Here is a 21,689-nt window from a genome sequence, read left to right as displayed (position 1 = left end):
TCCCGTTTTTTCCCACCCCAGGCCATGTCCCTCACCTCGCCGAATCCTTGGGATTTTTCCCGGTTTCCCACCCCAGGCCATGTCCCTCACCCCGATGACTCCTTGGGATTTTTCCCGGTTTCCCACCCCAGGCCATGTCCCTCACCTCGCCGAATCCTTGGGATTTTTCCCAGTTTTTCCCACCCCAGGCCATGTCCCTCACCTCGCCGAATCCTTGGGATTTTTCCCAGTTTTTCCCACCCCAGGCCATGTCCCTCACCTCGATGACTCCTTGGGATTTTTCCCAGTTTTTCCCACCCCAGGCCATGTCCCTCACCTCGCCGAATCCTTGGGATTTTTCCCGGTTTTTCCCATCCCAGGACATCTCCCTCACCTCGCCGAATCCTTGGGATTTTTCCCAGTTTTTCCCACCCCAGCCATGTCCCTCACCTCACCGAATCCTTGGGATTTTTCCCGGTTTCCCACCCCAGCCATGTCCCTCACCTCGCCGAATCCTTGGGATTTTTCCCAGTTTTTCCCACCCCAGCCATGTCCCTCACCTCGCCGACTCCTTGGGATTTTTCCCAGTTTTTCCCACCCCAGGCCATGTCCCTCACCTCACCGAATCCTTGGGATTTTTCCCAGTTTTTCCCACCCCAGCCATGTCCCTCACCTCGCCGACTCCTTCCACTCCATGTCGTCGCCGTCGCGCTGCAGCGTGTCCATCTCGGTGAACAGGGTGGGGTTGGGCTGCTCCTCCTCCTCCCCCAGGATGTAGCGCAGCCGCTCGGCCGCCGGGGACACTGCGGGGGAAACAGGGCTGATCCCGCGGCATTCCCGCCGGGAAAACCATGGGATGTGGGAGCGGAGGGAGCCTGAGGGGTGTGGAGGGGAATGGGTGAGGGGAGAGATGGGAGGAGTGGGGAAAGGCAGGGGATGGAGACCCGAAATCCACAGGGAAGGAGGTGTGGGATGGTGGGGAAAGGAGGAGGGGAATATTGGGATGGTGGTGGGAAAGGGGAGTGGAAATCAGGAGAGGAATTTTGGGATGATGGGGAAAGGAGGAGGGGAATATTGGGATGATGGTGGGAAAGGGGAATGGAAATCAGGAGAGGAATTTTGGGATGATGGGGAAAGGAGGAGGGGAATATTGGGATGGTGGTGGGAAAGGGGAGTGGAAATCAGGAGAGGAATTTTGGGATGATGGGGAAAGGAGGAGGGGAATATTGGGATGGTGGGGGGGAAAGGGGACTGGAAATCAGGAGAGGAATTTTGGGATGATGGCAGGAAGAATGAGTGGAAGCCAGGAGGGGAATATTGGGATAATGGGGGAAGGGAGGAGGGGAATATTGGGATGATTTGGGGGAAGGAGGAGTGGAAATAGGAGGGGAATTTTGGGATGATGGGGAAAGAAGGAGGGGAAGTCAAGAGGGGAATATTGAGATGGTGGCAGGAAGAATGAATGGAAGCCAGGAGGGAATACTGGGATGAGAGGAAGCCAGGAGGGGGATGCAGATCCAGGCTGGATTCATGGAATGTGGCCGTCCCTACACAACCCCATGAAATTCCCCTTCCAGGAGCACTTTGTGCCCTGTTTCCAGGGGCTATCCCACATTTTCCCCTCCCATGGAGCCCGTTTTTCCAGGATTGGGACACACGAGTCTCACCACAGTTTCCCCACTGGATTCCCACAGGGAATGTTCATCACCCCAAGGGAACAACAAAAATTCCTCATTTCTGCTGGAAAAATCCACCTGCTCGCTGCAGCCACCGATGGGAAAAGGGTTTTCCATGCCCAGGGAATTCCCGGTGCCCACGGAGGAACCACCAAAATTCCAGCCAGGCTGGGCTTGCTTGTAACCCTCTCCAGGATTTCTTTCCCGGGAAAACCTCTCCATTTGGTTTGTGTGGAGGAATCAGACCCCTCAGGATGCTCCAAAGGGATTCCAGTCCCCCTGAAATCCCTGGAAATGGTGTGTTAAACACAGCCCGGAGCGTCCTAAACCGACAGGAATTAACCCAGCTGGGAAAATCCCGGTTTTTAGCAGAATCCTCCCGTTTCAAAGCTGAGAATAAGCAGTTGGAAAACACAGAGCAGGGAATTAAATTGCCACGTGTGAGCCAAGGGAAAAACGGGAATATTGCCCTTTTTCCCCCAAAGGAGACGACTCCAAGGCCCTGGAAAAGAGGATGTCCCTTTAGGCTGAGCCTGATTAACTAAAGCGCTTTAAGCCCCAGACTAAAGCCCTGTGGTCAAGTCCTGCCTCTTTTCCATAAGCTTCATGATTCTGATTATTAATATTCCAGTAAATTTTGGCCTGGGCTCTCTGCCTGGAGGGATTCAGACTCCCTAAGCCTGTTCTGGGCACAGGGATGGGGCGGGCACAGGGTTGGCACCACCCCCAGGCCTGGGCTCTGCAGCCCAAATTTCCTGCAAACTCCCCAAATTCGCCCCAAATGCCCCAAAACCGCCGGGAATTGGCAGGAAAGTTCTGACCTGGGGGAGCTGAACTGGTGGGAAAGGGGGATGTGGAATTCTGCAGGTGAGGCTGGAGCTTTGCACAGCCTCAGGCTGGGGGTTGGCGATCCCAGCTCTTCCCACATTCCCTCCCTGGATCCCCCCTCCTCCCACCTTCCAGAGGGTCCCCTATTTTGGGATGTCAGGGCTGTGCCAAACTGGGAACATTTGGAATTATAAAAAATAAAGGAAAACATGGACATAATGAGCTTTTTTAAAGCTTTTTCCCCCCTTATCTTTCCACTTCTGAAGGAATAAATCCCTTTTCCCCCCTTATCTTTCCTCTTCTGAAGGAATAAATCCCTTTTCCCCCCTTATCTTTCCTCTTCTGAAGGAATAAATCCCTCTTTCCACACCTTTCCAGCAGTGACAGCAACACCACCAGGGTTTGACAGGCGAAATCCAGGGAATTTATTCACCTGGAGAACCCTGGGAAAGCTCCCAGATCTCCCTGATTTCTTATTCTCTCCTGGAAGTTTGATCCAGCACCTAAAAATCCCGGGAAGCAGCAGGAGTTTGGGAGGATATATTGGATAGTGGCATCTCAGTCTTGGCATCTCTGGGAGCTCAAGAGCAAACCCACTGCAGGGAAGTGGCCAAAATCCCCCCAGATTTCCCCCAAATCCCCCCAGATCAGCTCCTGGTTCCGGCAGACGCAGCTCGGGGGTGCCCAGAGCAGATCCAGATCTCCCCAAACCGGTTTTTATGATGGGAAAACACTCCCGGCTGCAATTCCTGCCATTCCCACCGGGATTTCAGAGCCCCGGGATCAGCTCAGCATCCACACTGGGAAGAGTTCGGGTTTCTGGGATCCATGTGGGATATTTGGGATAATTCCACACACACCCCAGCCCACGTTTCCCTGGGAAATGGGACGGGATGGAGCAGCTGGAATGATTTAAACCTCCTTTAATCCGAGGGGCACAGAGCCCTTCACGGCCCACCTTCGATCCAGCTCTAAAACCTCACCTGGAGATGCTTTTCCAAAGGGAAAATTCCGCTCTGGCTTAAGGCAGGATGGAAAAGGGGGGATAAAATCGGGGCCGGGGGGTTGTGGTGCTGCCTGGGGTTTGCAGCACCAAACCTGGGTGAAGGCTCCAGCTGTCGTGGTCCCTCTGGATACACAACAGCTTTTCCCTGGATTTTCATGGATCAGAAGGGTCCCCACCTCCCAAAAAGCAGGAGAAGGGGTGCACATCCCATGGGATTAAATGCCATTTTCCTGTTCAATAAACCTGCGAGGCTGGGAGGGTTTTTACCCTTCCAAATATTCTCTTTCCCACTGCTGAGGAGCAACGGAAGCTGAAAATTCCCCCACTTATTTTTGGGATGAGTGCTGGAACTCGGTACCCTGAGTGCCCCTGCAAGCTCCCGAGTGGCTTTTTCCAGGGAAAAAGTTGCTTTTCCAAGGGAAAAACCAAGCCAGAAACCCCACGGAGCTTCCCCCCCATCTCATTCCTCTCCCGCGGCCGCCACAAAACGCCGGGAAATAAATTCCTACCTGGAGCCGTTTCCGTGTTTTCCCCCATTTCTTCTCAGCTCAACAAACCTTCGCTGCTCGGAACCAAAAACCCCCAAAGTTGCTCCTTTATCCACTGAGGCTTGTTAAACTCCCAGGGCTTAAGGAGCAGATTACAGAGAATATAAAGCACTTTCCTTTCCCTTTGGCTCCCATGACGGGAAGTTACCAAACCAAGCGAGGTGCGAGTGGCAGAGAGAGGTGAGAGCTCTGGAGGCAGCAGGATGGGCGAAGGGAAACGGGGAGGGAGAGGGGCTGGGAGGGCAGAAATCCCAGCCCTGGGGTTGTTCCCTGCGAGGTTTTTCCATCCCACCTGCAGCGAGGTGGGAAAAGCCCCTCCGAGCTCAGAGCAGAGGCTTTTTCAGGGCAAAGTCCGCCCGAAGGAGGGAATTTGTTCTTGGGAATTGAGGGGTTTTCCTCCATAAAATCTGTCGCTCCAAACCAGCTCAGGGTTTTATTCCCTGCCTGTGGAAAGGAGGGGATGAGATCCCGCTCCTGCCTCCCCCCGGAGCCGGGAAGGAGCTGCGAAGACAAACCTCAAAAAAAAAACAACCTGGAAAACTTTTCCTGCCGCGGGGAAAGCGGAGCCCCCTCGGCTGAGCCGCGCCTGGGGCTGCGGGACCTAAACCCGAGCGCGGGTTTGGTGGGAGAGGGTGGAAAGCCCACCCCGAGCGCGGGGTTGGTGGGAGAGGGTGGAAAGCCCACCCCGAGAGGGGTTTTGGTGGGAGAAGGGGGCAAACCCCACCCCGAGCGCGGGTTTGAGGGGGGCAAAACCCACCCCGAGCGCGGGTTTGAGGGGGGCAAAGCCCACCCCGAGCGCGGGTTTGGTGGGAGAGGGGGCAAAACCCACCCCGAGCGCGGGTTTGAGGGGGGCAAAATCCACCCTGAGCGCGGGTTTGGTGGGAGAGGGGGCAAAACCCACCCTGAGCGGGGGTTTGAGGGGGGCAGACCCCACCCCGAGCGCGGGTTTGAGGGGGGCAGACCCCACCCCGAGCGCGGGTTTGAGGGGGGCAGACCCCACCCCGAGCGCGGGTTTGTGCAGGAAGGGGATGGCAAAACCCACCCCGAGCGCGGGTTTGGTGGGAGAGGGTGGAAAGCCCACCCCGAGCGCGGGTTTGAGGGGGGCAAAACCCACCCCGAGCGCGGGTTTGAGGGGGGCAAACCCCACCCCGAGCGCTCGGCGGTCGCTTTTGTTGCGCGAAATTTTAATCGTGTTTTAATCCTAAAGGAGCTTTACCGAGACCGAGCAAAGCCCCCCCCCCCCCCCAAAGTCTGTGGCGGGAGTGGCCAGAACTCCCCAAAACCCCCGAAATTCCCCCAGATCAGCTCCTGGTTCCTGCAGACGCAGCTCAGGGGGTGCCCAGAGCAGATCCAGATCTCCCCGAACCAGTTTTTATGATGGGAAAACACTCCCGGCTGCAATTCCTGCCATTCCCACCGGGATTTCAGAGCCCCGCGATCAGCTCAGCATCCACCCTGGGAATAGTTCGGGTTTCTGGGATCCATGTGGGATATTTGGGATAATTCCACACACACAACACCCCACGTTTCCCGTTGGGTTTTCCATGGGGATGTCCATCGGAACATGGACACCCACGTGCGATGCCCGAGGCTTGCCCTCATTCCCAAGGCCGGGACAACCCATTCCCACCGCAATTCCCGGGAAGCGCCAATCCCAGCCAGGAGGGGCGGGTTAATCCCGCGCTCGGCGATGCTCCGAAGCCTCTCCCGGTTTTCTGGGGAGCCGAGGGGCACTCACTGGTCCTGCTGGCGTTGTCGTTGCCGCTCTCGTAGCAGCCTTGGCCTCCCTCGTCCGTGTCCGAGTGCTCGGGGCGCTGGAAGTGCCTCTCGCTCCCGCTGCGCTCCCGGGGCGAGCCCGGCGATCTCCGGCGGCGCCGCTTCCTGCGGTACCCGCGGGGCACCGGCACCCCGATGTAGATGGAGTGGTAATCTGGGGAGGGGGGACAGCGTGGGAAAGGGGCCTCGCTTGGCGGTGAGAGAGGGGGAAAATCCCGGTTAAAAAAAAACCAAACAGGGAGGTGTTTCCAGGCTTCCCACCAGGAGTGTATTCCATGGGATGTGCCGGGTCTAGAGAGGGGAAAAGCTTGGAAAAGCAGAACTGGGAATTCCCACTTCACGGTGAGAGAGGAAAAAACAATCACTTAAAACTCCCAGTTAAAAAGCCAAACAAAAAACCAACAACAAAACCAACCAACCAACCAAAAACCAACAAAAAACCCAGGGAGGTGTTTCCAGGCTTCCCACCAGGAGTGTATTCCATGGGATGTGCTGGATCTAGAGAGGGGAAAGCAGAACTGGGAATTCTCACTTCACGTTAGGAGAGGAAACAATTCACTTTTCCGCTGAAACTCCCAGTTAAAAACAAACAAACAAACAGGGAGGTGTTTCCCATCTTCCCACCAGGCTCAAAGTACACAGGAGTTCATTCCATGCTCTGCATGAGATGTGCTGGATCCAGGGAGAGGAAAAGCTTGGAAAAGCAGAGCTGGAATTTCTCACTTCCAATTAAAATAGAAAAATTCGCTTTCCAGTTAAGAAACTTCCAGTAAAAAACCCAGGAAGATGTTTCCCATTTCCCACCAGGCTCAAAGCACACCGGAGTTTCTTCCATGGGATGTGCCGGATCCAGAGAGGAGGGAAAGCAGAGCTGGGAACTCGCACTTCAGGTTTACAGAGGAAAAAGAATCACTTTATAGTTAAAACTCCCAGTTAAAAAACAAAACCAAACCAACCCCCCCAGGGAGACGTTTCCCACCTTCCCACCAGGATGGGGGCACATGGGAGTTTATTCCATGGGATGTGCAGGACCCAGAGAGGGGGGAAAGCTTGGAAAAACAGAGCTGGGAATTCTCATTCCAGTTTAAATAGGGAAGTTCTCTTCCCAGTTAAAAAACTCCCAGTTAAAAACATTCCAGTTTAAAAACTCCGAGTTTAAAAATTTCCTGTTAAAAAACTCCCGGTTTAAAAAGTTCCTATTGAAAAAAACCCCATGGAGATGTTTCCCCTCTTCCCGCCAGGCTCCAGCACACCGGAGTTTATTCCATGGGATGTGCTGGATGCAGAGAGGGGAAAAGCAGAACTGGAATTTCCCACTTCTAGTTAAAATAGAAAAGTTCCCTTTCCTGTTAAAAACCTCCCAGTTAAAAGGTTGCTGCTAAAACCCCAGGCAGGTGTTTCCCACCAGGCTCCGAGCGCACAGGGGTTGATTCCATGGGATATCCCGGATCCGGGGAAGGGGGAAAGCTTCAAAAGGCAGATCCGGAATGTTTCACTTCCAGTTAAAAACTAAAAATTCGCTTTCCAGTTGCAAACCTTCCCGTTGAAAAGGGCAGGGAGCTCATTCCATGGGCTGTGCCTGCGGAGCGCCGGGAGAGGGGCGGGATCAGCCCCCGGGCAGCTCCTGCCGCCCCTGGGGACATTCCCAAGGGCTCTCACTCACCCTCGTCATCGTCGTATCTCCTCCTGGAGCTGCTGAGGCCCCTCTCGCTCATTCCATCCTCGTCCTCCATCCCGGTCCTGCCGCTCCGGGAGAGCTGAAGGCGGCGAGAGAGAGGAGAGGAAAGGAGAGGAGAGAGCTTTGGAGGGGCGGGCCAGGGGGGAGCCCTTCCCGGCTGGAATCACGGGATCCTGCCCGGCGACATTCCCTGTGGATACACCGGGAATGTCGTGGCTCGGGGAGCTCCGCCCTGGCTGTGCCAGCCCTGCCTGTGCCAGCCCCGCCTGTGCCAGCGCTGCCCGCGCTCCACCTCCACTCCGCCCGTGTTCGGCAAAACCGGGATGAATTCCCGGGAATTCTGTCTCCAGGCTCCGATTCCCGCAGCTCAGAGCAGGGGAAGGGAAGTGCGGGAGAGCTTTATGCGGATTAGCAGGACAGGAGCTCAATTAACAGACCACAAACACCCATTTTACTCTGGGGCGTTTAAAGGGATTTTCACACCTAAAAAGGGATTTTCACACCTAAAAAGGGATTTTTCACACCTAAAAGGGGGTTTTGCAGCTTCGGCTTTCCCATCTCCCGCATTTTCCACCCTACACTTCCAGGCGCTTTCCTTCCAACCTGCTGCTTTAACCCCCCCCGGAGTTTCTTGGCCTTTTGTCCCGGCTGTTAATTACTGCGCTAATTATCTGACCTCCAGCGATTGCCTTTCACACTCGGCTGGGGCGGCGGGACGGTTACTATTCCTGGCAGCCCGGTCGATGCCTCCCAAAGTCACTTTGAGAGTGATCCCAACCAGCCTCTGCGTGTCCCCCGCTCCAGCCGCAGGAATCCATGGAAAAACCGCACCATTTGCCATCTATGTCAGGGAAGAGAAACCCCAACTCAAGCCCAGGAGGTTAAAAAGATCAAGCGAACAAAGGTGAGCACCCAAAAAGCTGGAATGGATGAGCAGTTTTGGCTCTGCTTTGGTTGCTGCTTTATCGACCCGTTTTCCCGCAGGGAAAATCCATTTTATCCCAATAAACGTTCCAGCCTTAACCCAGTTGATATTTAAAGGCACAGATTTGGGATTTTTTCCCCCCCTTTCCCCCTATTTTGAAGGAATTAATTTTAGGGGCAAACCGTGCCCCAAATGGGGGTGTACTCCCCCAGCCACGAGCCTTGGCTTCCTGGAAAGGAAGGATTTGGATGATCCCGAGGGGTTCAGGAAGCTCCTGAGGGGTTTAGGAAACCGCAGGGGCAGGAAAAGCAGCTCAGTCCCCCCCGGCTCCAGGCAGAGAAACATTTCTGCTCCAAAAATGACCTTCCCACAGACGAAGATCCAACGCCCCGCCCCGAGGCTCGCCCAGGTTGGGATGCTGGATTGGGATTCACGACTTTCCAGCTGGGACAATATTGGGAAGAAATGGAATTTGGGTTTGGCAATCGGGTTTGGCCGAGCAAAGATTTACCAACAGCCAAACCAACCCCTGGCTTTGGTAGATCCACTGGAAAAGGAAATATCCTGATTAATTAGGGCTGATTGAGGAGGGATTTCCCTCTAATATTTCCCACATAAAGCTTTTCCTCCCCTAAATCCAAACACGAGCCCAGGTGTTGGAAAACCCAACTCCAAGCGGAGCAGCGACGAGGGGAGGGAACGAAAAGCTCCATCACCTTTCCCGGGAAAACCCAAATTCCCCCAGCAGCTCCCAGTTCCAGGAAAACAGCAGAACTCACCTTGAGCTCCCAAAGAACCGCGCGGGAATGCGAGGATGGGGTGGAGAGGGAGCTCAGGGGCGCTGGTGGGGGAGGTCAGGGGCGCTGGTGGGGGAGGTCAGGGGTCGGTGGGTGAGGTCAGGGGTCGGTGGGTGCAGCCAGGGGTCGGTGGGTGCAGTCGGGGGTTGGTGGGTGAAGTCAGGGGTGCTGGTGGGTGCAGCCAGGGGTGCTGGTGGGTGCAGTCAGGGGTCGGTGGGTGCAGTCAGGGGTCGGTGGGTGCAGTCAGGGGTGCTGGTGGGTGAGGTCAGGGGTCGGTGGGTGAGGTCAGGGGTCGGTGGGTGCAGCCAGGGGTGCTGGTGGGTGCAGTCAGGGGTCGGTGGGTGCAGCCAGGGGTCGGTGGGTGCGGTCAGGGGTGCTGGTGGGTGCAGTCAGGGGTCGGTGGGTGCAGCCAGGGGTCGGTGGGTGCGGCCAGGGGTCGGTGGGTGCGGCCAGGGGTCGGTGGGTGCAGCCAGGGGTCGGTGGGTGCGGTCAGGGGTGCTGGTGGGTGCAGCCAGGGGTCGGTGGGTGCAGTCAGGGGTCGGTGGGTGCAGTCAGGGGTGCTGGTGGGTGCAGCCAGGGGTCGGTGGGTGCGGTCAGGGGTCGGTGGGTGCGGTCAGGGGTCGGTGGGTGCAGCCAGGGGTCGGTGGGTGCGGTCAGGGGTGCTGGTGGGTGCAGTCAGGGGTCGGTGGGTGCGGTCAGGGGTCGGTGGGTGCGGTCAGGGGTCGGTGGGTGCAGCCAGGGGTCGGTGGGTGCGGTCAGGGGTCGGTGGGTGCGGTCAGGGGTCGGTGGGTGCAGCCAGGGGTCGGTGGGTGCAGTCAGGGGTCGGTGGGTGCAGCCAGGGGTCGGTGGGTGCGGTCAGGGGTCGGTGGGTGCAGCCAGGGGTCGGTGGGTGCAGCCAGGGGTGCTGGTGGGTGCAGCCACGGGTGCTGGTGGGTGCAGTCAGGGGTCGGGGGGTGCAGCCAGGGGTCGGTGGGTGAGGTCAGGGGTGCTGGTGGGTGCAGTCAGGTGTTGGTGGGTGCGGTCAGGGGTCTGTGGGTGCAGTCAGGGGTGCTGGTGGGTGCAGTCAGGGGTCGGTGGGTGCAGCCAGGGGTCAGTGGGTGCAGTCAGGGGTCGGTGGGTGCAGCCAGGGGTGCTGGTGGGTGCAGGAGCGCGGGTTCCCTGCAGATGAAGCTGCTCTTCCCACCATCCCCTCGACTCCCGAGTGCCGGAGGCTCCGGAATGGATTTTGGGTGACAGGGATCGACTCTGGGGGTGGAAAAGCATCACGGGATGCACAGAGAGCTCAGCAGAGGAGGGAACATCCAACCACCAGAGATGTGGCCCTGCCCAGGGCTGGGCTCTGCCTCTCACACCACCAGGACGTGGAAAATCCACACAGTGCCTGCCCAGCCTTGGGATTTGTGTCTTCTGGGGCTCCTGGGGGCTCTTTTTCCATCAGCTTTGCTCAGTTGGGAGGGATTTTTGAAGGGAACTTCTCTTTCTTTGCTCTGTGTGATGTCAGGATGTGGTTTGAACTTGGAATGTTTTCAGAGAAGGACAGAGGAGCATCAGCATCGCTGAGATGCTCCTAAAACCCCCGGGGGACAAGAAGATGAGCCCCTGGGGACAGCAGGATCAGCCCCTGGGGACAGCAGGATCAGCCCCTGGGGACAGCAGGATCATCCCTTGGGGACAGCAGGATCAGCCCCTGGGGACAGCAGGATCATCCCTTGGGGACAGCAGGATCAGCCCCTGGGGACAGCAGGATCAGCCCCTGGGGACAGCAGGATCAGCCCCTGGGGACAATCAGCTCCTGGACAGGAGGATCAAGTCCACTTTGGGGACAGTTTGACACTCAGAATTATTTCACAATCCCATGTTTTGTTTTTAACACTTTGGACATCCATGACTTTGATCCCATGAGGAGCAAACTCGGCCTCCAGCTCTGCTTCCTGAGCTCTCCCTCCCATTCCATGAGCTCTCCCATTCCATGCTTGGCTTCCTTGCTCTCTTTAACAGGGATGTCAATAATTCCATGTCAAACAGCCTCAGGCTCCTCACCAGAGCTGGACTTGGAGTCAGGCCAAGAAAGGAGGGCTGGGAAATTCCTGTTTGGAGCCTTCAATCCTTCAGGCTTTGGAATTTTCCCTTGATTCTGTGGCAGGACCCAAAGTCAGGGAAGAGTCGAAGCCAAACCTGTTGGATGGTTTATTCCTGCTCCAGTTTCCTTCCCAGTTCCTGTTTTATTTGATTTGCTCTTCCATGTGGAGCAGGGACAGGTCTGGGACAAGGTTGGGTCTGGAGAAAGGTCAAGTCTGGACCAAGTTCAGGTCTGGACTAAGGTCAGGTTAGAGGAAGGACAGGTCTGGAGCAGGGTCAGGTCTGGGAGAAGGACAAGGACAGGTCTGGAGCAGGGTCAGGTCTGGGACAAGGACAAGGACAGGTCTGGATCACAGTCAGGTCTGGGACAAGGACAAGGACAGGTCTGGATCACAGTCAGGTTTGGACCAGGGTCAGGTTGGGACCAAAGTTGGCTCTGGAGCAAGATTAGGTCTGGATCAAGGACAGGTCTGGACCAAGGCTGGGTCTGGATCAAGGTCAGGTCTGGATCAAGGTCAGGTTTAGAATAAGGACAAGACTAGACCAAGGCCAGGCCTGGCCCAAACAGCAGCACCCACAGGACCCAAGATCTGGTGGGAATTCAGGAATGCTGTCACCATCCCCAGTGTTTGGGGTGAGGAGAGTGTTGGGAAAAGCTTTTCCAAGGGGAATTCCCATTTTCCTGCTCTTGCTCGATCCCACCTATCCCATTTCCCAGGCACTGCCAGCCCAGCTGCCCATGGGCACCGTGGCTCTGGTGCCCAGGCTGTTCCCACTGGCATCCCCCAGTGCCAGGATGAATCCCAGGATCATCCCTGTCCCATCCCATTCTGGGCTCCAGGGAAAGGGAAGGGAATCCAGGGCTGGTGCTGCTCCTCCTGTGCACAAAGGGAATGAAGGGAATGCCCCTCCAATCACACGGGAATTTATTGGGATTTATCAGCTTAGACTCCTCGAGGTGTTCCCAAATCCTCCTGGAGGGGGGGGGAGTGGGACAGGATTCCTGGAGCTCGGGAGGGGGCGGAGCAGAGGCAGGAATGTTGGTATTCCCAAAATATCCAACTCATCCCATGCCCTGGGCTGGGTGTGACCTTCCTGCCTGCAAACCCCCTGGGTCAGAGGGATTTAGTCAATGGTGATAATAATGGTAAAAATAATGGTAATAATAATAATAATAATAATAATAATAATAATAATAATAATAAGAAGAAGAAGAAGAAGAAGAAGAAGAAGAAGTGACAATATATAGTAAAAATATATAGCAATAATACATAATAATGGTAATAATGATAATAATGGTAATAGTAATAATATTAATCATAATAATAAATAGTAAAAATATATAGTAATAATATATAATAATGGTAGTAATAATAATAACAGTAATAGTAATAATAGTGAAAAAAATTATTATAATAACAGTAATAGTATAACAATAAGAAAGTATGAAGATAACAATATATAGTAATAATATATAATGTGAATTATTATGATGATTATTATAACAACAACATTCATTCATTCATTCATTCATTCATTCATTCATTCATTCATTCATTCATTCAAGGCTCAGCTTCACGAATGAAGGTTTGGGAAGGGCCCTCCCCACACTTGCTCCAAGCTGCTGGTGGGTACAGAGGATGATACAGGACAGGCAAGTCCAGTCACAAAAGGCACAGTGGAAGGGACGTCTCCTGTGGTGACATTGGCCAGGAACGGTTCTGTCTGCGGTGTCTTTTCTCCTCAAGGCTGACCCTGTGCATTCTCAAAGGAAGCAGCAGCGTCGGGAATGGTCTCCATGAATCCCGATTGGAGGCCAGAGTGGACCATTGGGGCAGTCAATATGGCCAAGGCTGAGCTGTTGTTTCAGGGAGTCCTTGTATCTCCTCTTTGGGGCTCCTCTCTGGCGGCAGCCGGTGGTGAGTTCACCACAGAGCACAATCTTTGGGAGGCAGTGGGTGATCCTCCATCCTGGAGACGTGCCCTGGGCAGTGGGTGATCCTCCACCCTGGAGATGTGCCCTGGGCAGTGGGTGATCCTCCACCCTGGAGACGTGCCCTGGGCAGTGGGTGATCCTCCACCCTGGAGACGTGCCCTGGGCAGTGGGTGATCCTCCATCCTGGAGACATGCCCTGGGAGTGGGTGATCCTCCATCCTGGAGACGTGCCCTGGGCAGTGGGTGATCCTCCACCCTGGAGACGTGCCCTGGGCAGTGGGTGATCCTCCACCCTGGAGACGTGCCCTGGGCAGTGGGTGATCCTCCATCCTGGAGACGTGCCCTGGGCAGTGGGTGATCCTCCACCCTGGAGACGTGCCCTGGGCAGTGGGTGATCCTCCACCCTGGAGACGTGCCCTGGGCAGTGGGTGATCCTCCATCCTGGAGATGTGCCCTGGGCAGTGGGTGATCCTCCATCCTGGAGACGTGCCCTGGGCAGTGGGTGATCCTCCATCCTGGAGACATGCCCTGGGAGTGGGTGATCCTCCACCCTGGAGACGTGCCCTGCCCAGCCCAGCTGCGTTCTCACCAGCATGGCCTCCATACTGCTGACCCTGCCTGTTCAGAACAGACACATTGGTCACTGTGCTGGTTAAAGGTGACCCTGCAGGAGAAATGAACCCAACACAGAAGAGATTCTAAGTCAGAGTTACAATTTAATACCAATATTGCAATCAGTGCAGTGGCACAAAGAGCAATTGGGTTTAACCCCCAAGCCCAGCAGTCTAACCCAGCCCCCTGGGGCACAAACACAGGGGGGTTTGGTGGCCCCTGTGCTGAGCCCCACGTGGTTCCCCCGAGGCCAAAGGCAAAGGAGGGGACAAAGCTGTTGGTGCAGATGATGGCAGAGTCTGGTGGAGAGTGGGGGGCTCCTCCTGTGCAGGGTCTGCTCCTGCTCTGGATGCCAGGAGTGGTGCCAGAGGTGCCCAAAGGGCAAGATTGTCTCCCCTCAGGTTTGGGTGGGAGCCCCCAGTGCCTCCCCCAGGGCAGGGAGTTCCAGCCTGGGGGATCTGACTCTGGCACTCAGGGGGGATTTTGGACTCGTTGCTGGCCCCTGAGCAGAGCTGAGCCCTCAGGTGGGTGTGGAGGTGCCAAGGAGTCCCTGCAGGGCAGTTCTCCCAGCTCCTCTGCCAGGCTTCTTTCCCAGCCAGCTCCCAGCCTGAGGGCTCAGCTGTGCCCTGGGCAGCTGCTGCCAATGGGCCCTTGGGAACAGTTGCTGGGCAATGGCCCAGAGGGTTTGGAATGCCCAGCTTTGGGCACACCCACACTGGGACAAACTGGGCCCACCTGCTCAACTGGGACAGTCACGTAACCAGCCCAGTGGATGTTCAGGATTGAACGGAGGCAGCGCTGATGGAAGCGTTTGAGAAGCCGCAGGTGGTGACAGATGACCCAGGATTCAGACCCATATAAAAGAGTAGACAGCACAATGGCTCTGTAGACACTGATCTTTGTACTTTTCTTCAGGTGTTTATTGGACCAGACTCTTTTATGGAGTTTTCCAAAGGCTCTGTGTGCCTTTGCCAGCCTGTTGTCTGTCTCTTTGTCAATCTTACCATCTGAGGAAATGATACTTCCCAGACAGGTGAACTGCTGGACTGACTTAAGCTCTGAATTGCCTATGGTGATGTGGGGATGATGGAAGACTTCTTGAGGTGCAGGTTGGTAGAGAACTTCCGTCTTCTTCAGGCTGACTTCCAGCCCCAAAAGCTCAGCAGCCTCTGCAAAGCAGGATGTGAAGCGCTGCAGAGCAGCTTCTGTGTGAGCAACGAGGGCGGCACCGTCAGCAAAAGCAGCTCTGGACAAGGTGATTCAGGGGCTTGGTGTGGGCCTTCAGTCACCTCAGGCTGAATGGGCTTCCATCAGTGTGATATCGGATGGAGATGCCGTTTTCTTCATCGAGCTCTGCTGTGGCTCTTTGGAGCATCATGCTGAAGAAGATTGTGAATAGAGTTGGTGCAAGAACACAACCTTGTTTCACACCATTGGTTATTGGAAAGGGCTCAGAGAGTGCATCGCCATATCTGACTTGTCCACGCTGATCCTCATGTGGCAGGATGATCATTTTGGGGAACCTGGGGGGACATCCTAAACATTCCAAGATCTGCCACAGGCCTTTTCTGCTCACAGTGTCAAAAGCTTTGGTGAGGTCAACGAAGGTTACATAGAGACCTTTGTTCTGTTCCCTACACTTCTCTTGCAGTTGTCTGAGAACAAACACCATGTCTGTGGTGCTCCTGTTGGCTCTGAAACCACACTGGCTTTCAGGTAGAAGATCTTCTGCAATAGTGGGTACTGATCTGCTCAGAAGGATTCTTGCAAGGATTTTACCAGCAATGGAGAGCAAAGTGATACCTGGGTAATTTGAGCAGTCTGATTTTTCTCCTTTCTTCTTGTACAGGGTGATGGTGATTGTGTCACAGAGATCTGGTGGTAGTTCCCCTTGTTCCCAGCAATGCACAACAAGCTCATGGAATTTGGCATGGAGTGCTTGACCTCCATGCTTCCAGATTTCAGGTGGAATTCCATCAACCCCAGCTGCCTTGCCAGTTTTCACCTGTTGTATGGCCTTGTGTTCTAGTTCAGCAGGAGGGACCAGCTAACCCTGTGTGGGGTGATCAAAGCTGTGTATTCTACCCCCTCTATTCATTCCCCAAGGACAATGGACCATTTGCAGCAGCTGCCCAGGGAGTCATTATCACCTTCACACCCAGCCTGGGTGGGCGTGGCTGCTCATGAGCCATCAACAGTTCAGGGACACCCCCTGGCTCCCAGAGTTAATCACCCATTGTGTGAGTCCACCCCCGGGGGAGGGACTGGGTGCTCCCTGAGGGTACATAAGTGGTGGGTAAGAAAACCTTGGGAACTTCTCGTTGGATCCAGAGGAGCAGCAGGACCTCGACAGCAGGAGATCACCGCTCTTGACCAGACCACAGCCCTCGCCTGCACCAACAGGTTTCTCACTTCCTTTTGCTCTGGATTTGGGGGGAACCACGGGGGTCTCAGCACAAGGGCAAACAAACCCCCTTGGGTTTGTGCCCCAGGACACTGGGTTATACTGCTGGGGTTTTGTGAGTTGAAAGCAATTTCCCTTTTGTGTCAGTGTATTTATTGTAATATTATTATTAAATTTTAGCTCTGACTTACAATCTCTCTCGTGGTGAGTTCATTTCCCCTGCTGGTTCACCTTTAAACCAGCACATCTTGAGTATCTCTCCCATAGAAGGGGCTGCATCCAATTCATGTTTCACCTGTTGTTGTGTAATGTGCTGAATTGCTGAGCCTTGGACTGCACAGTTGGCACTGAAGAGAGTCTGAAAGTGCTCAGACCGTTGGTTCAGGATGGAGGTTTTATCTGTTTGACCATCTGCATTTGACCATCTGCACTGAGTAGGGGGCTTTGAACCTGGTGTGTGGGTCCATACTCTGCTTTCAGGGCCTCATAGAATCCTCTTTGGTCACCCAAATCTGCGCATAGTTGTGTCTTTTCTGCTGGGTTGAGCCACCATGAGTTCTGGATGTCTCCAAGTTTCTGTTGGAGCTCACCTCATGCAAGACGAAAGGCGGCTTTTCTTCCATGGCAAGATGGCTGAGCAAGGTGTGCTTGGTGAGCAGTTCTCTTCTTCTTCAACAATTCCTGGATCTCTTGATTGTTCTCATCAAACCAGTCTTTGTTTTTCTTGGAGGAGAACCCCAGGGACTCTTCAGAGGACTGCAGGATGCAACTTTTAATATGTTGCTAAAGTAAACAATTTATGAACAGCGGAGGAACTGGACTTCACCAACAAGCTTATGAAGTTTATAGTGAAGACCTTTTATTGCCCAAAGCACACAGTTGATATGGGGTTAGGACTACAGCTCATTGGCTAAAAGAGTTACACACCACCACGCCAGATACTTCAGTTGGCTAAAACCTCTCTCTCACAAGTCCCATGTTTATATTATTTCATCCTGGCTGTTTTCGTGTCCCTGCAGAGTCCTGTGAATTCCTACTATGTGAATTCTTGGGGAGTAACCCCCTCCCTACCAGCCAGCAGCAGCTGAGCTCTTTGCTGCCTCTGGCTGACAGCTGAGTCTCACAGGGCTTTCCATAGATCTGAACTGCTCACTTTGGATTTTACTCTAACAACACGTTGTCAAAGTGCTTCAGGAGAGGGATCTGTGGGATTATCTTTCAGTCTAGTCTGAAGGTTTCCCTGGCAGCTGTCTCTCACTGTGGCTGTTTGAGGATTGCTGACTTGGAGCCTCCTCCTTGGAATGCCGCCTCTCTTGGGTTTGGGTTTGAGGTGGAGGTTTAGTTTGCAGTGCACAAGGCAGTGAATGTTTGACATTCTGCTCTCGGCATCACTGGGGTAGGACGGACACCACTGACATTCTCTGTTGCATTAAGATATTGTCCTGGGTTGAGCTGGCAAATTGGTAACTGTCCAGGACAGAGTGAAAAGGGTTCCTCCTCCCCCCAACCAGCTAAGGGAAAAGAAGAGGGAGAGGAAAAAAACCCTCAGAACCAGGTTTGTGCTGAAACTCACTACATGTATTTATACAGAAAAGAGAAAATTAAGAGGAAACTACAATATAACACACACTTACACAAGTCATGTATAACAAGAAATAACTTCCCACTTCCCAGTAAACACAAATTCTACCATTTTAACTACAAATCATTCTAGAGAAGTTGGTTCTTCAGAGACAGACTTAAGCAGAGAGAAAAGCCAAGAACAAACATTTTACTTCCCTCAGATAACATGATGGTGAGCTGGTGCTCTGGGCTTGGGCCTCCCCATCCCTCCTGGGACAGCAGAGTGTCCTGCTGGCACCACAGCTGGGAAGCAACTGCCCAAGCCACACCCACACACCAGCTCTTACCCCTTTTGAGATGATGCCATATGGTATGGAATACAATATTATTGGCTAGAAGAAGTCAGGTGTTAGCTGGCTCAGCCCAGCTCAAGTCAGCTGACAATTTCAGGCTTAATCTGAACTTTAAAGCCTAATTTAGGCCCACCTGGCCAAACCCATAACAGATATAGTCAATGAGGTGCCAGTGCTTGGATGGAGGATGCATCCAGGTTGTCTTCAGGCTGTCTGTCTGTTGAAAGATGGTGTTGGTGATGGTGAGCTGCCATTCTGCACTAAACTCAAGCAGGAGGAGTTGTCGTTGCAGTTTCCAACACCGTGCTTGCCCAGGACTCCTTTCCAGGCTTCAGAATTCTTACCTACTCTGGCACTGAAGTCACCAAGGATTATGATCTTGTCATCTGCAGGAACCTTTTGGGTGAGGCGGTGTTGTGAGATTGCTTGCAAAAAGTGAATTTCTGAGCAATCCAAACTGCTTCAGCTCCGTGAGAATCACGCTGATACTTCAGCCTGCAAGGACACACACCTGCTGCTTGTCCCGAGGGCGACGGTCACTCCTTGCAAGTGTTTTCATGAGAACGTCTCAACTGCCTTCCTGATCTCCGGACATGGACCTCAAAACATCGGGATGAGATAATGCAAACACTGGACTTGTGAGGGATGGGCTTTTAACCAATTAGAAGTTCTAGGGTGTTGGGGTGAGACCTTTTTAGCCAATCAGATGTACCTCTAACCCTGTATAAACCGTGTGCTGTGTGAAATAAAAGGTCTGCACTACAAACTTCATGGGCTGGTTGGTGAAGTCCTTTCTCTCCACGAAAGTTCGTTTACTTTAAGGCGGCGCAGGTCGGTGTAGAATTTGTCTTACATGTTAAAAAGAACAACATGTTCTTGTTGTGTAGAGGGAGGAGTAAGGACATAATGAGATCGGAGTGACCTGTCAGCAGATTGCCAGGTTTGGAGGCAATGGAGTTTTTAACCATGAAGTTGTCTTGGGCTGAGCTGGCAAAAGGCCAACTGCCCAATGGAGAATGTTTGAGCCTCTCTGTCCCCCGGCCGAGAAAAGGGAGAAGGAAAAAACCTGGAAACTGGTTTAAACAAACTATATATATTTATACAGAAAAGAGACAATTAAGAGAAAATCACAATATAACACACACTTACACAAGTCAGATACAACAAGAAATAACTCCCCACTCCCCAACGATACCAGATTCTATCACTCTAGATCCATAAGCACCTTAAAAGACACCCAGCAAGAGAGAGAAAGTATAACAACAAAATATTTCTACTTCTCTGAATTCAAACAAAAGTCGAGTAGTGACAGCAGCAGCAGCAGCAAGGCCCAGACAGCAGGACAGCTGCAGAGTGTCCTGCCTTTACTTCAGCCACGATGGAACTCAGTGAACACCTCCTGCTGCTGTACTCATATCTCAGGTTTGTGTCATCTGGTAGGAAATATTTCCTTGGTTTGTTAAGTCAGGTCACACCTGTCTCTCCTAATCTGTGTAGATTCTCTGAGCCTGCTAATTTGAGGCCTGGCTAAAACTAAAGCCCAGACTGCCACAGAAGCCAACTCCTGAAAGGGGAGTTTTGGGTTTGGGTTTGCCTGACCAGAAGAGTGTGTTGCCGGCACCGTGTTCTTTAAGGCTGCCCCTTCCTCGTGAAGATGAACTTCACTGAGAGCAGCAATGTCGATGTTGAGTCGAGACAGTTGGTGGGCAATTAGAGCAGAACGACACTCAGGACGTCCACTATCCCCAGTATCAAGCATGGCTGACCCTGAGATCAGCTCAGTTGGTTACAATTTGGTTGCAATAATGCCAAGGTCATGAGTTCAATCCCCTGTATGGGCCAGTGACTTAAGAGTTGGACTCGATGATCCTTGTGGGTCCCTTCCAACTCAGAACTGTCTGTCTGTCTGTTCTGATGTTCCAACATGCCAGTGTTAGTTTGAGCACACCTTTGCAGGCAGGTGTCTGCCTTTGAATTCTCTTTGTCTTTGTTTGACCGCATGGAAGATGCCGGTTGGCCGCGGTTCTCCAACCGGGTGTGGAGATGAGCTTTGGTTAGGCCACCTTTGCTGGGCCCCTCTCCGTGTGGAGCAAGCAGTGCTGTCCCTAGAAAAGGCTGCTTGGTCATTCAGGATGCTGCCCCACAAGACTGTCATCTCCGGGGTCAGTCTCTAGTGACCCATACCCTGCCCCACCTGCACGCAGGGTTGGGGCTGCGCCTTCCAGCTCCTTCCCATCACCTGCCGTTTTCGACCCTCACCTGTCACTGCAGGGCTTTGCAATGGGGGTGAACCCTTCCAGCCTGCACAGTGGATTGTTCAGGTGAGGCACAGCGTGTGCAGAACTGGCCCCACCCTTTACTCCTGAGGTTCATCTGCCACGGCCGAGCGAGCTTGGACGGTGAGAGCGAATACCTCAGGACGTAGGTTTGGTTGGAGTATCCTTCTCTTAGATGGATGGCCCTACAGGGCTAAGCGAGCCCCATCTGCCCGGGTTTGGGGTCGGAGTCGTCCCTCTCCTAGGATGGTTGTCAGGGGGCTACTAAGCCCATCCTGCCCAGGTTTGGGGTTAGAGTTGTCCCTCTCCTCGGATGGTTGCCAGGGGGCTGGAGAGCCCATCCTGCCCGGGTTTGGAGTAAGAGTTGATTTCCTAGGATGGTTGCCAGGGGGCTACTGAGCCCATCCTGCCCGGGTTTGGAGTAAGAGTTGATTTCCTAGGATGGTTGCCAGGGGGCTACTGAGCCCATCCTGCCTGGGGTTAGAGTTGTCCCTCTCCTCAGATGGTTGCCAGGGGGCTACTGAGCCCATCCTGCCCAGGTTTGGAGTTAGAGTTGTCCCTCTCCTCGGGTGGTTGCCGGGGGGCTACTGAGCCCATCCTGCCCGGGTTTGGGGTTAGAGTTGTCCCTCTCCTAGGATGGTTGCCAGGGGGCTACTAAGCCCATCCTGCCCGTGGACACACTTTGACCCTTCAGCTGAGACCTCTCTGGCACGGGAGACCCTTCCTGAGGCACAACCCCCCCAGCCCCCTGAGGGCACGGAGTGTCTCCCCCACAACAAGGGGGTGTCCCCAGAGAAGAATAACAACAACAACAGGGGTGAGAATAATGAGTGAAAAACATTTATTATGATTATAATAATAGAAATAATATAATAAGAAGAAAATATGAAGATTATAATAATATATAGTAATAATATAATGTTTATTATTATTGTTATTATTATTACAATAATAATTGTAATAATAGTGAAAATAAATTATTAATATTATAATACTAATAATATAATAAGAATAAGAATAGAAATAATGTAATAAGAAGAAAGGATGATGATGATAATAATAAGGAGAAGGAGAAGAGAAGGAGAAGAGAAGGAGAAGAGAAGGAGAAGAAGAGAAGGAGGAGGAGGAGGAGAAGAGAAGGAGGAGAGAAGGAGGAGAAGAGAAGGAGGAGAAGGAGAAGAAGAGAAGGAGGAGGAGGAGGAGAAGAGAAGGAGGAGAGAAGGAGGAGAAGAGAAGGAGGAGAAGAGAAGGAG

General features: G+C 53.4%; 1 protein-coding gene across 1 annotated transcript in view; it reads right to left on the bottom strand.

Annotated features, from left to right (window-relative positions):
• Positions 1 to 7,546, bottom strand: part of SLC4A5 (solute carrier family 4 member 5) — a 55,652-nt gene extending 48,106 nt beyond the window's left edge. The window contains exons 1-3 of the mRNA XM_071578945.1: positions 7,477 to 7,546; positions 5,776 to 5,967; positions 653 to 782 (exon numbers count right to left, since the gene is read on the bottom strand). Of these exons, the coding sequence (XP_071435046.1) occupies positions 653 to 782; positions 5,776 to 5,967; positions 7,477 to 7,546 (392 nt within the window). The remainder of the gene's footprint in view (positions 1 to 652; positions 783 to 5,775; positions 5,968 to 7,476) is intronic.
• Between the last annotated feature and the right edge of the window lie 14,143 nt (positions 7,547 to 21,689).

This window comes from Pithys albifrons, chromosome 29 (genome assembly GCF_047495875.1).
Source record: "Pithys albifrons albifrons isolate INPA30051 chromosome 29, PitAlb_v1, whole genome shotgun sequence".
In the NCBI taxonomy this organism is placed as follows: Eukaryota; Metazoa; Chordata; class Aves; order Passeriformes; family Thamnophilidae; genus Pithys; species Pithys albifrons.
Note: the sequence above shows the minus strand (reverse complement) of the source record. Positions and strands in the feature narration are given on the sequence as shown.